Raw genomic sequence first — 14,048 nt, 5'->3', positions numbered from 1 at the left:
TGGAGGGGTACTCAGTCCCACCCCTCTCCCCTCGGGGGGCTCTGGCCTTTGCAATCACCCTCCCCAGTTTCCAGCCCGGATGAATTTCAAAGCACCCCATCCCCCCAGCCCCCTGCAGGGACCAAGGCAAAGGCTTTCGCCCCTTTCAGCGGCACCGGAGGGGCATGTGGGGTGGGGGGATGCGGGAGGATTTGGCGGGATTTGGGACATTTTCAAGACAAACACTTTCACTAAAGAGGATTTAAAAGTCTAATTGTGCCCAATGAAGGGCTTTGGGTCCCCCAGGGAACCGGGGGGGGGGGGGGGTGGGGTGGGGGAAGATCGGACTCTGGCCGGGTCCTGTGGGATCGGTTCGAATCTGTCCTGCCCCATGTCCTGTCCTGTATCCAGCCCCGCATCCTGTCCCACCTTCTCCCCTATATTCTTGTCCCATCTCCTGTCCTAACCTGTGTCCTTCCCCATTTCCTGCAGCGCATCCTGCCCTGTGTCTCGCCCTGTGTTTTGCCCCATATGTGATCTTGTGTCCTGCCCCACGTTTTGCCCCATCTCCCGCCCTGTCTCTTGGCCCGTGCCCTGCCCCCTGTCCTGGCCTACGCCCTGCCCCATGCCCGTCCCGCGTTCTGCCCCACATCTCCAGCCACAAGGTCCTGCTCCCTCCTGGACTCCGTTCCCTGGGAACGGCCCCCACTTCCCCCGCTGGTCATCTCTGTCTCCGCTCCCCCGCCCGAGCCCCTGGCCCCCGGTGGGTGCCGGCGGTGCCCCCCCGCGCCCACCCCAGCTGCGCGGCCGGAGCAGGCAGGTTGCTAAACAAGTTAATTCGATCAGGGCGTGGGGCTGGCGCGGAGCGAGGCCCCACTGTCGGGCTGCTGGAGCTGTGAAAAGTTAATTCAATTAAGTTTTCCCTCTAAACTAATTAGGCAGCAATCTGCCACGCAAGGAGCTGCTGGTGCTACCCAGAGACGGGCAGAGCCGGGAGGGCAAGGAGGAGGAGGAGGGAGATGTAGGGATAGAGCCGAGGGAGTGGAACATGGAGGGAGTGGGATGGGGCACAGCCGGGGGTAGAGGCAGGGAGCTGACCTGTATCCCCGCGGCTCCCGTGGGATGTGGGTGATCCCTGCGGACTGTAGTGGATGAAGGGACATGGGTGCTGGTAGTGGCCCACCTGTCCCCGGTACTGCCCAATGGGGGGGGCGGGTAAAGTTTGACGCCCCCTGCTCCCGAAAGGGGCAGCTCTGGCAGCGGGGAGGGCTGAGCACAGTGGTGGAGATGGGGATAGGGACCCCCATCCCTCCATCCCATCGTGTGCTGGGAGCTGCCTGTGGGCTTGGGGGTATGTCCATGTGCCTGCGTGGGTCGGGGTCCCTCCAGAGCTGGTCGGGGGGGCTGATGGGACCCTCTCCAATGGTCCCTTATGATAGAATGGCTCCAAAGGACTGTCCTGATGGGACCCCTGTCTGATGGGGGACTCCTTCCAATGGGACTTCTTGAATGGGACCCCTCTGATGGGTGGACCCCCTCTGGTGGAACCCCTCCAATGGTTCCTATGCCAATGGGACCCTCTATGAAGGGACCCCTCTACAAGATCCCCTCTGATCACCCCCCAAATTCCCCCAGCTCTAGCCCCAGCTTGGGTGGGATGACAGCACCCACCTCATCATTGCCACCCACACTCCAGCCTTCATCGCCCCATGGAGGCCCCCAGATGATGTGTTGGGAGGTCCTGGTGGGTCCCCCAGCCCCACAGCTGCTCCCAGCGGTGCTGGAGGGCTCTGTCCACTGCCACATTGTTCCTGGGGACAAAGCTGGGATGCTCCAGTGTGTCCTGAGCCCCCATGCTGGTGGCACCCTGTGCCCTGATTGGATTGGGTGCTAGCATGAGGCTCAGATGCGGGGAACTGAATGTGTCTGGCAGAGCCAAAGAGGGTTGTCCTTCCACGTCCCATGCTCCCAGGCACTCTTCCTGGCAGTGGAAGCCCATTTACATGTATTGGCACCAAGAAAACCACCTCAAAGGGCTGTGGAGGGCCCATGTGGCCCTGGCTCCTGCCCATGGGACTACGATCCATGGGGTTGGCACAGCTTGGCATGGTGGAGGGTGGCACAGTGTGTATGGGACAGCATGGTATGGGGTGATGTGACTTGGCATGACATAGTGTGACCTGGCACAGCATGACATGGCACAATGTGGCATGGCACAGTATGATGGCACAGCACTGTGTGACAGGATGTGACCCAGCACAGCATGGCAGGGCACACCTGAGCACACACCTGAGGGCACACCCAGAGAACAGCTGTGCCCTGAGGTACACACCCACACACACATACACGTTACACCTTTGCGCTTCCATGCACACACATGCAGAGCTCATTGCACACCTATGTGCACCTGTGGAACTGAATCTGACCTTAGGAGGCTCCAGCAGAGTCTGGTGACACTCTAAACCCTCCAGGGATGGGAACCTGCTCCAGCCCTTGGCATTAAGCCACAAAAATGCTACTGGGATAGGAAGGGGGTTCAAGGAATCCCCCACCAACCCTCCTTGTATCCCTGGAAGACAGGAACCAGCAGCAGAACCAAATCCTTCTGGGGACCTATCATAGTAGGGGGTAACAGTGGGATGGGGATCCTATCTGCATCCCAAGGGACAGTGGCTTGGGGCTCATTAATTCTGGGACAGTTTGGTTTCCATATGTATTTCACGTTCTGCTCTTTGAAACCCTGTCTGGGGTGGCCCCAGTAGTGGCCATGTCTCCTATTCCACCATGAGCAGCTCCCTGAAGAAGCCCTCATGGGGGGGCCACGGCCTCTGTGTCCCCATGGGTACAACTTGGACAGCTCAGTTCCACTTGAGATATTAAATATTTCCTGGAAGAAGGTAATGAGAAAAAGATTCAGCCAGGGGTCTGCACCAGGATGTCACCTGGCTGGGCTGGGGAGATATGACAGTGGGTCCCAGCTCCCAGTGGTATTCCCTACTCCTGGTGACATTCCTGGCTCCTGGTGATGAGCAGGAGACCCAGGAGTGCCCTGGGATGAGGGTGATGATGTCAACAGCTGCTCCTTCTGGGGACACAAAGGGCTGGGTGCTCATAGCATGTTTATTGTCATAAAGAAATGGGGACAATACAGAGCAAGTGCCTGGTGGCTTTTATACTCTCACTCAGTTCCCATTCCTCACCTTGCCAGCCCAGCTGACCCAGCAAGCCCCCTCCCATGGGAATGACAAATTCAACCCGGCTCCCTCATGGTCTGCAGTTTGCTTCCCCCTTCCTTAAAAAACTCCACCACCCTGTGAAACCCCAGGACTATCCACAGCCCCATCCCTGAATGGCACCAGGGCACCTTGTCACACACAGCTGCACCCCTGGAGCCCTTCACGCCCATCCCAGGGCAGCTCCTGCCCATATCTGTGTCCGTGCCCATGTCCATGCCCAGTGGTGGCAGGGCTGTGGCTCTGCCCTCTCTGACACCGCTCGCTCCAACTCTTGGGGTGTTTTATTGTCACTGTGAGTGCCCAGCACTCACAAGAAGTAAGTGATGTTTTTGGGGTTCAGCGGTGCCTGGATCTCCAGTTTTCGGGCCTTGCGGTCCTTCTCTACAATCTCCAGCCGCAGGGTCGGCACCTTGGATTTCTCTGTGCTGGAGGAAGACCCCTCTGTGGTTTTCAGCAGCTGCTTGTCAGAGTCCTCCACAATGATCCTGAGGGTGCAGCCCTGTGGCAGCAGGTCCTGCTCGTAGGCAGCTGCCAGCTGGTTCACCACACGCCGCTCCACCTGAGGGACAGACCAGATTCTGTCAGGGAAACCCTTTGGAAAGTCTCCCACGGAGATGGTTGGCTCCTCCCCACCCTCAAGTAGTGCAAAATCATGCAACCTTTTCTTCATCCCACTTAGTCCCTGTCTATGGAGTGTGGGTGTGCCACTTCCTCCACAAGACCACAGACATCTCCCCAGAGATGAGGACAGTCAGACCCACACACTCATGAAATGACGGAAGGCTCTGGGTTGAAAAGGACTTTTAAAATTTGTTAACATTTCACATCCCCCTGCCATGGGCAGGAACACCTTCCACTAGAATAGGTTGCTCCATGCCATGTCCAATTTGGCCTTGAACACTTCAGGGATGAGGCTGCCACAGCTTCTCTGGGCAATCTGTATCAGAGCCCCACCACCCTCACAGGGAAGAATTTCTTCCCAATATCCCATCTAACCCTGCCCTCTTGCAGTTTGAAGCCATTGTCCCTTAATTTATTATCCAGGAGTAATAATTTATTGTCTGAAGTCCCTCTCCAGCTGTCTTGAAGCCCTTTTAGGCACTGGAAGGTCTCTAAAGTCTCCCCAGAGCCTTCTCTTGTTCAGTAGGAACATGCCCAGCTCTCCCAGCCTGTCTCCAGAGGAGAGGGGCTACAGCCCTCAGACCATCTCCATGACATCCTCTGGATTAGCTCCATGACTCCATCTCTCTTTTGATGCCTTTCCAATTCTGGCTCTTCTTGGGCAGTGGGGCTGGAGGTGACAACATGAACTTCACCCCAACTTCCCTCTTGCCTTCACCTCGTGTTTGATGGAGCGGGCACCATAGTGAAGGTTGTAGCCATCAGCCAGCACGTCCATGACCTCCCTGTCCCACAGCAGTGTGATGTTGTGCCTTGCCTTGGCCTGCCAGGGGGAAGGGGAGGAAAAGGAAGAAGAATTATGGATGTTCCCCAGCAAGCCTGGCACCCTTCTCCTTGAGCAGTGAGGATGCTGCACTGGGGTGCTGAGAAGGGCTGAGCTCCACCAGGCCATTTCTTCCACAACAAAGGAACCCCAAAATCCCACTTAGCCCTCAGAGAGCTCAGATGTGCAAAGATCAATTAGACAAATTACATCTATGAAGGCAGCCTGGAGCTCATCCCTGCTGCAGTCCAAGAGGAACCATCTCCCAGAGGTCCCAACTCTCCCCAGCACCCCAAGTTCAACAGCTTGTATGATGATGGTAAAAATACACATCATTGTGTATCTTTACCCCAGGGCAGATGCTCCAGAAGTGATTTCTTCTAGAGTTATTCTGAGCAGTCTCCTCTAAAGCCACTGATGTTTTTTTACCTTTTTGGCCCAAAAATTGAGCTCCTTGTTGACCAGCTGGATGAGTTCTGAGTGGCAAAAAGGGAGAAAATAGACAATTTCATTGATCCTCCCCAAGAATTCGTCCCGTCTGAAGTGAGCCTGCAAGAACAAGGGAGGAGGTCAGCAGGGAGAGGGATGGTGACACTGATGGGAACAGCAGTGAGAGTGGCACTGCAGAAGGAGCTCCCCAGGGATCATCCCACCTCCCACCGCTCCCCACAGCTATCCAACCCCCATGCCACGGAGCTGGACAGCATCAGAAACATCTTAAAGAAACTGAAGATCATGGGGATGTCACTGCAGTCAGGTTTTCCTGACCTTGGGAGAACAGAGAACCCCCAAATCACTGCAGCACTTCCTGTCCTGAGTCCCCTTCACACCATGCACCATGGCTCCACTCCAGGAATAAAGAAGCTGTGATTTATTTCTGCTGGGCTCTGAACTCTCCAACATTTTTAGTAGGGTTACATCCCTTCTCTCATAGCTGGTAGAGAAACACAGGGAAGGAGTCTGGGACCAAAGCTCAGGACACCTGAAACTTGAGCCATGAAAACACTGTCCATACCTTCAAGATGGGGCGAATAACCTTTTCCTTGAACTGCTTGGAAATGGTGATCTTGTCGGTCATCTGGACATCCTCTGGAAGAAAGGTGGAGGGGGGGTGTCAGTAGGGACAATGGGACAGTGGCTTCATCTCTGTCTGGATGAGCTGGGCTGAGGGCAAGGAAGGGTCTGGGGGGTACTGCAGGACAGACCTGGGACCTCCACATGTGCCAGCAGTTTGCTTTGGCAGTGTGGTGTCCCTGCACTTGGACAACAGTTCTGGGTGCTGTGCTGCTCCAGGGGAACATCCTATGCTGACGTGGCTCCCTTGAATGGCCAAAGAGCCCTGGCTCTGCCTCTGCTCCCTGCTCTGTGCCCACAGGAGTTGCTCCCAGGGGTTTTGGGAAGCTGAAGTGCCCAGTTGGTCTCCAGAGCAGCCGATGACCTGACACACAGAGCACACTGGCCCTCTGGGGCTGTGAGCACTGAAAGAGCCTGCGGTCTCTCCAGCAACCACCAAACTCCTGCTCAGGGTGCCTGCAGCACTGCTCAGGCTGCAGTCTACTTCCCTCTGCTGACTGCAGATGGAGCCAGGGTCTGGCTGCTCTCGAATCCTGCCTCCCAGACACTCTGGATGCCTGGCTGCAGCATCACCCTTCTTTCCTCCCACTGCTGTCTTTTTGTCTTCATCATCCCAGTTCTTCCCACAGCTTCACCCATTCCACCCTCATTTGCCTCCATGTGCTGTTTGACACCAGGGTGCTCACAGGGAGGTAAGTTCCTGTGCTCTGGATTGGATCCTGGCAGGCAGGGCAAGGCAGGGCAGGGTACGGCAGGGGACAAAGACCTATGCTGGGTGCTGGGACCCTGTCTCAGCTTTGCAGCCTTGATGAAGATTGCTGCCCCTCACCAGCAGTGGCAGAAGGGGTTCTCAGGCTCCACTCAAGAGGTAGTTTAGGTTGGAAAAGCCCTCTGAGACCATTAAGTCCAAGCGTTCCCCCAGCACTGCCAAGCCCACAACTAAACCATGTTCCCAAGTTCCACATCCACGTATCTTTTAAATCCCTCCAGGGATGAGAACTCCATCACTGCTCAGGGCAGCCTGTGCCATGGCTGGACAACACTTTTGGGGAGTAAATTTTCCCAATATCCAACCTAAGCCTCTCCTGGCACAAATTGAGACTGTTTCCTCTCGTCCTGTCACTTGATATCTGGAAGGATACACCGATGCCCACTTGGCTGCATCCTCTGTTCAGGCAGTTGCAGGGAGTGAGGAGGTTCCCCCTAATGCCCAAAGTGGTGCTCTGGAATCACCTGATCCAATTCCAACCCCTCTCTCTCAGGCAAGGATGCCAATAACTCCCAGTGTTTTGGCAGAGAAGAGCTGGAAAGGTAGAAGAGCCAGCACTGCTACCAGCATTCCACTTCCCACATGAAATATCTGCTCCTGCCACTGGTAGATGCAGAGCCCACTGGGGAATCTGCTCCTTCCCTTTATCTTCCCATTTATCTGCCTGCCAGGTACTTTAGTGACTTCCTGCCATGGCATTTCCACACTGAGAGCTCAGAAAATGGGCAGGAGCTCCTTGAAACCCAGTTGAGGGCAGCTGCTGTGCCCAAATGCCCTCCCCACCTCCTCTCCTGCTGCAGCTGTGCTGTCCCAGAAATTAAAATTCAATGCTCTCCTCATTGAGCAGGGAAACGTTTGGCATTTTCAAATGTTATTCTGGAAGGTTCAGTTGACAATGTCCTTTAACCAGCCTGATTGAAGTTTAAAGATTCTGAATTAAGCCAGTGTCAACAGCTACTTCTCCAAAGTAAAAGGAAGAGACTGGGAGAAAGAAGCTGGAAAATAGATTTGATGACAAGATCCAATGATTTTTCCTGCTTCTGTGGAGCTGATGCAGGAATATGCTGTATCTGAGATGGCACAGGCTGCTGGATACCTTGAGAAAGATGTGGCATCCAGACAATTAAGATCATAAAAGGATCTTAAAAAACCCAAATTAAGTTTTTTAAAAAACAATGAGAAAAGAAGGGATGCAGTCACTATCCATGGTTTCCTGGTTATCCACAAGCACAGCAGCATCTGATGGAAACAGGGTCTTCCTCTGCTCTGTGTGACAAACACTGCCTAAAAGGGACAGTCCTTGGTGCTAGCATCACCATTCATCTGTATATCCTCAGAGTTACCAGCAAAGGCACTGGATGTTGCACATCAAGTTGTTCATTTTCAATCTCAGAGACTGCCCTTGCTCTCCTCATTCCCCTTTTATTACCTAATTCACATTTTGGGAAATTTTTCTCCAGGAGCCTGATATGTGAGGCCAGGGTTCCCATTCCACAGGGAAGTAAAATTCACTAAGCTCAGTTCTTTTGGGAAGGACTGAGAGGAAACAAAACTTTTCCTCTTTCATACGAGCCCCTGAACCAGCCACAGTCTTTTGCAGGAGGCATTTGGAAGGGTCCCAAAAGAAAGAGAGGAGTGAGTTGATAAAGAGAGTCGTGGAATCACATAAGAGTTTGGATTGAGAAGGACCTTAAAGACCATCCAGTTTCAATCCACCTGCTCTGAAATCCTCATTATTTGACATTGTATCCTTCAGAGGAAGACTGCATCTTTAAGGCTCTGTCCAACCTCTCAGCCTTTCTCATCCTGTGCTCACTTCCCTGGAAGTGTTTCAGGCCAGGTTGGATGGGGCTTGGAGCAACCAGGTGTTGTGGAAGGTGTCCTGGCCCATGACAGGGGGTTGGAATGGGATGGTCTTTAAAGTCCCTTCCAACCCAAACCCTTCTGGGATTTCTTGACTTCTTGGCAGAGGAGCATTCCCAAGTCATGTGGACCAGTTGGGACCAGCAGGGAGGGGACTGAAGGGTCTGGGTGTGCCCCCTGCCAAGGGATGGCTGAGCTGGTGTCAAAGTTGTATTAGGAAGGAGGGAGGTTCTTTAGGGATTTGAAGTTTGAAATTCCAGTACCTAAGTTTTCTGCAATCCTTTTCTTGCTCATCTCCATGGCCTCTTGCCGGAGCTGCAGCGCGTGCTGTGCAATCTCCTCACTGGCCACATTGGAGGTCATGATGAAGATGGCATCCTTGCAGTCAATGGTCTTCCCCTTTCCATCTGTCAGCCTGCCCTGCAACAACAGCAAGATGACACCAGCTATGTCAGCAGGTGCTGGAGGACATAGCCAAAACACCAGGAAAAAGAACATGGGTCCTGTTAATCCCCAGAGTGAATTTAATTTTGAAGGGATACCCAAGGATTGAGGTGGAAAGAAGCAAGGATGAGGTTGGAGAAGTCCTTGTCTCTCCACGGATGACAGGAACTTCTCCTGCACATGGTCCCAGCCTGCCCCATCCAGGACTGAAGTGATGGAAGCACTGGGAGATGCCTTGCCAGGAGGAGGGTTGGGCCAGTCCATGTCCTTGCTCAGCCTAGAGAGAAGGAGGCACTTCTTGCTCTCCATAGCTCCCTGACAGGAAGTCAGATCTGTGATGGGGGTCTTGGTCTCCTCCCAGGTAACAAAGGACAAGACAAGAACAAATGGCCTCAAGTTGCACCAGGGGAGATATAAGGTTGGGTATCAGGAAATATTTCTTCCCTGAAAGTGTTGTCCAGCCTTGGCGCAGTCTACCCAGGGCAGTGTTGGAGTCCCTATCCCTGGAGGGATTTAAAAGCCATGTGGATGTGGCATTTAGGTTTATTGGTGGGTTTGGCAGTGCTGAGGGAAGGGTTAGACTTGATGGTCTCAGAGGGCTTTTCCACCCTCAATGATTTCATGACTGTGTGGCTGCCCATTTGTAACTCCCCAGCCTTTGACCCTCTGCCTACCTCCCTGTGATGGTTTTAGGTCTGACACAAGCCCCAGGCTCGGGTCAGCACTAATGCTAATGCTATCCCTAACCCTGCCTGTAGCTGTGGTTTGGGCTGAGCAGAGCCCACAAATAACCATGTTATGGCTGTAACAGAGTGACCAGAATAGCAGAGCTCCTCATTCCTGTGGGACTGATCACCTGGCAAACCAGGGCTGCCCAGCACCACCACTGCTGAAGTGACATCAACCCTCAGCCCCCCAAACCAATCCAGGAACCTCCAAAGCACCAGTGCTCTTGATTAATAATATAAAAAAGAGAGGGAAATAAGGAAAAAAGCAGCATCTCCCCAGGCTGTTTCTTTCCTCAATCCATCTCCAACAGCAGAGATCCAGCACAATGACACAAATCCTTGTTGGGTGCTTGAGATTAACATTTGGGTTATTGCCCTGTCAAGTTCCTGGTACAGGAATTGATTTCACATTGAACTGCTACTGTGATGATCTATGCAAGAAAAATGGTGTTATTAATCCTTAAAACAAAAAAACCTTCAAAATCTTCCAGCATGTTGCTCTGGAGTTTGGTGGCCTCTGAGGACAGACTGGGACCTTAAAAATCAACCAGACAGCTGGAAAGTGACTTTGGACAAGGGACTGGAGTGACAGGACAAGGGGGAAAGGCTTCACACTGCCAGAGGGCAGTGTTAGGTGGGATATTAGGAAGAAATTCTTCCCTGTGAGGGTGGCAAGGCCCTGGCACAGGTTGCCCAGAGAAGCTGTGACTGGCCCATCCCTTGAAGTGTTCAAGACCAAGTTGGATGTGGCTTAGAATAACCTGGTCTAGTGGAAGGTATCTCTGTGCATGGCAGGAGGGGTGGACTAGATGTGCTTTTAAGGTACCTTCCAACCCAAACTGTTCCATCTGTCATCCCTCTCACCCCTCACTGTCACCTTCTGCATGTCCCTTGTGTTGATTCTAACCTCTAAAGTGGATTTACCTCATCAAACAGCTGCAGCATGATGGTGAGCACATCAGGGTGGGCTTTGTCCACCTCGTCAAAGAGTACCACAGCATTTGGGCACTGCCTCAGCTTTTTGGTGAGCTGTCCACCCTCTTCATGGCCCACATAGCCTGGTGGTGAGCCGATGAATTTCGCCACCTGGGAGGAAGGAACAGGAAAGGTGAAGGCGGATGCGTGGACAATGGGAATGAAGCCCTTCTGGTAGCTCGTCAGGTTGCAACCACTCTTTGCTGCTGACAAAACAAATTCCATGTTCTTTGTGACACCTGTCGCACCCCAGGTATCCCAAAATCAGCTCAATAAGCAACAACTAGGCAAAATAAAGATTAAGCAGTTCCCTCCCTGAGCTCAAACCAGCAGAATCCAAAGAGCAGGCATGGCCAGGTGGGAAGGCACCAGCCCTGCTTTGCTATGCAGGATCCGAGCACCTGTCCGAGATGTCCAAGACCTATTTTCATCCCTTTAAGAGCAAGAATTCAAAGGATTATAAGTGGCAGGTGGTACTGGTGCAGAATCAAAGCCACAAGTAGGCTTTGTGGGAAGAGGCCACAAGTAAAATACTTTTCCTATGTCATCACTTCTTGACATGGCGTTTTTTAAAAACATTTAGAAATTTATACAGAATAGTACTTCTGACAACAGGAAAGTTTTGGCAAAATGACAATTTTTGACACAAAGCTTGGTGCATCTTACATCTACCCACGTCTGAGTGTCATCCAAAGCCACAACCTGTTATCATAGAACCATGGAATGGTTTGGGTTGGAAGGGACCATGTAGTGTCAGCCCTGCTGCCATACATAGGGACACATTCCACTCCACCAGGTTGCCTCAAGCCCCATTCAATCCGGCCTTGAACACCTCCAAGGATGGGGCAGCCAAAGCTCCACTGGGCAACCTGTCCCAGTGTTTTACCACTCTCATTGCTAGGACCTTGCTAGTTTTTGGGGAGACAGAGCCCTCCAAAGGGAGGGCTCAGGTCCAGGGATGACCTTGGCAAGGATCACAGAAAACTTGGCACCTTGGACCTCCCGTAGCACCAGAACTGGGTAGAAGTTGTGACTGGGCAGAAGTTGTGAACTGCCAGGTTGTGACTAGGCACCACTGTCCCGTATTCTGCTGGATTCTCCCCCTTTCCTACATGGAAGGTAGGCTGAGGCAAAGATCCCACACTGGACTTAGCAATGTTTTGGGGATAAGGGGTTTGGGGTAAGCTGTGCCTGTCTAGGCAATGTTAGATGATGAACAGCATGTGGCTGTGGGTTTCAAGATGATCCTCTGGATTCCACCATCCCTTCTCAGCTGCTTTCTCCCCAAGGACTGACCCCATCCCACGGGAATTCACAGCACTGGACACATATTGTTGAAGTTTTCCTTGCTCCTTTGTCTCTGGTCCTAATTTGCCTCAATGTCTTGGTTCCAGCCAGGACAGGGTTAATTTTTGCAGTAGCCAGGAGGGGCGAGGCTTGGATCTGGAGGATATCCTATTTTACCTCATGTCATGGAGCAGAGGGAAAGGAGTCTTCTGGGGAGAATGGGTTCCTTCTGGTCAAATAAGAGTAGCAGAAGGATGTGGAATACTGTGAAGTAGCTGGTTCTGAGCTGGAGGGAGTGGCTAGGGGAGCATGGCTGTGGCTGGGTTGGGTCAGTGAGCATTTTGCATGCGAATCTCTCTCTCTCTCTCTCTCTTTTACATACTTTTATTTTTAATATTGTTGCTTGTTTGTTTTCTTATGTCATTTCTGTTTCCAGTAAATTGTTGTTATCTCAACCCATGGCCTTTACCTTTTGAGCCTCCAGTCCTCCTCTCCAGTCCATTGCTGTGGGGAGGGACAAGGGGAGGCAGGGAGTGAGTGAGAGGCTCCTGGTTTGGAGTGTCTCAGTGAGAGCACTAAATTGGGGAGTACCGTGCCTAAGCCACAACACTCAATTAAGGTTGCTTTCTCGCAATTTACTTGCATTTTAATGCACAACTTGTAGCAACTCCTGTTGTTCTCCTGTGCTCCCAACCCTGACACACCAAAATGCCCATTTTTTCCGGATTATATTTGAAGCTGCTCCCTTCAAAACCCATTTACTGACCTCATGCCTCTCCTGGAACTCCGACATGTCCAGTCTGATGAAACCCTGCAAGAGATTTAGGATGAGATTTGATCAATCTGCTTGCTGCCGGAGCTGGAGCAGTACTGACAGGGCTGAAGTTTTCTAAATAAAATAGATATTTTTGTGGTTCAGCTTTTTAAAAATCAATCACAAGTAGAAAGCAACACCCCTCCACAAAAATCAAGCAAAAATCATAAAGCTGAGGTGAACTGGGCTTGTGGGTGATCACCTAAAACAGAGAATAGTGTTAGAGAATTTATAGCATCCACCTAAGTATCCATTTTGCATCTGAAAAGCTGATGATTCACTGCAGGTCCTGAATGTTGTAATGGAGCTGTAATCCACATCCTAGATGGGAAAGGAAAAGAAGGGAGGGAGAGGGAAGGGGAGGGAATAGGAATATTTCAGTTGGAAAGGACCCACAGTGATCCTCTCACCCAGCTGACCAAGGAGAAGTCAAGCCTTAACTTCCCAGCATCATCCTGGAATAGTCAATCAGACATGACCACTGTCCATGAGGGAGAAGGAGATATGTCTGGGAATTCATCTCATCTGGACACGTGTACATGGCACACTCACGGACACCATCACACAGGGATCCCAGAATCAGAGAACAGAATCACTGAACCCTTTGGGTTGGAAAAGCCCTCTGAGACAACAGAGCCAAACTGTTCCCTTAGCACTGCCAAGCCCACCACCAACCCATGTCCCCAGGTGCCACATTTACACATCCACATGTGTGATCTCTTCAGGAATGGGTACTCCACCAGTGCCCTGGTCAGCCTTTTCCAGACTTGAGCAGAAAAAAATTTCCCTGATATCTAACCTAAACCTCCCTTGTTGTAACTTGAGGCAGTTTCCTCTAGTCCTGTCATCTGTTATCTGGGAAAATAATGGAATCAGAGAATGGTTTGGGTTGGAATGGACCTTTAGGACAATCCTATTCCAAACCCCCTGCCACTAGACCAAGTGGCTCCAAGCCTCATTCAACCTGGTTTTGAACACTTTCAGGGATAGGACAGCTACAGGTTCTCTGGGCAAAATATTCCCATGCAAAAATTATTAAAATATCCCCTGAAAATTATTAAAATATCTACAAACTGCCCAGGGCAGAGCAAGATGGAAAAAATTGATTTTGTTTTGGAAATGAAAGGGAGACAGTTTCAGGTTTTCCATTCTTAATCCATCAGTTCCTGTGAATTGCTGCCCCTCATCAGAGCCTGTGGGGGGTATGGCAACCTCTCACCCCTCATTAGGGGACCAATGGCTGAGCTGGTTCATTTCTAATAAATCCCAGATTCCTGCTGCTATCAAATTAACACAACACTCAGGGTTTAACTGATTTCCCCATTGGATGTCTGGCCATGGAGCAGTTCCACGTGTGGGATTAGGGATGAAGGTGCTCTAGATCCAGGATTATGGCTTCTGGAAGGCATTTATAGAGGCATGAGGAAAAGAAACC

At 51.8% G+C, this 14,048-nt stretch overlaps 1 protein-coding gene across 2 annotated transcripts in view; it reads right to left on the bottom strand.

Annotated features, from left to right (window-relative positions):
* Positions 1 to 3,081: 3,081 nt before the first annotated feature.
* CLPB (ClpB family mitochondrial disaggregase) overlaps positions 3,082 to 14,048 on the bottom strand; it is a 73,551-nt gene continuing 62,584 nt past the window's right edge. The window contains exons 10-16 of one of the 2 annotated variants that reach the window (XM_059873650.1): positions 12,566 to 12,610; positions 10,462 to 10,623; positions 8,629 to 8,785; positions 5,675 to 5,748; positions 5,089 to 5,208; positions 4,555 to 4,659; positions 3,082 to 3,774 (exon numbers count right to left, since the gene is read on the bottom strand). In XM_059873650.1, coding sequence (XP_059729633.1) covers positions 3,523 to 3,774; positions 4,555 to 4,659; positions 5,089 to 5,208; positions 5,675 to 5,748; positions 8,629 to 8,785; positions 10,462 to 10,623; positions 12,566 to 12,610 — 915 coding nt within the window. In that variant the 3' untranslated portion in view covers positions 3,082 to 3,522. The remainder of the gene's footprint in view (positions 3,775 to 4,554; positions 4,660 to 5,088; positions 5,209 to 5,674; positions 5,749 to 8,628; positions 8,786 to 10,461; positions 10,624 to 12,565; positions 12,611 to 14,048) is intronic. The other variant, XM_059873659.1, reaches the window with a different exon arrangement.

This window comes from Haemorhous mexicanus, chromosome 2 (assembly GCF_027477595.1).
Source record: "Haemorhous mexicanus isolate bHaeMex1 chromosome 2, bHaeMex1.pri, whole genome shotgun sequence".
NCBI classification, from domain to species: domain Eukaryota; kingdom Metazoa; phylum Chordata; class Aves; order Passeriformes; family Fringillidae; genus Haemorhous; species Haemorhous mexicanus.
This window is presented reverse-complemented; position numbering and strand designations above follow the sequence as displayed.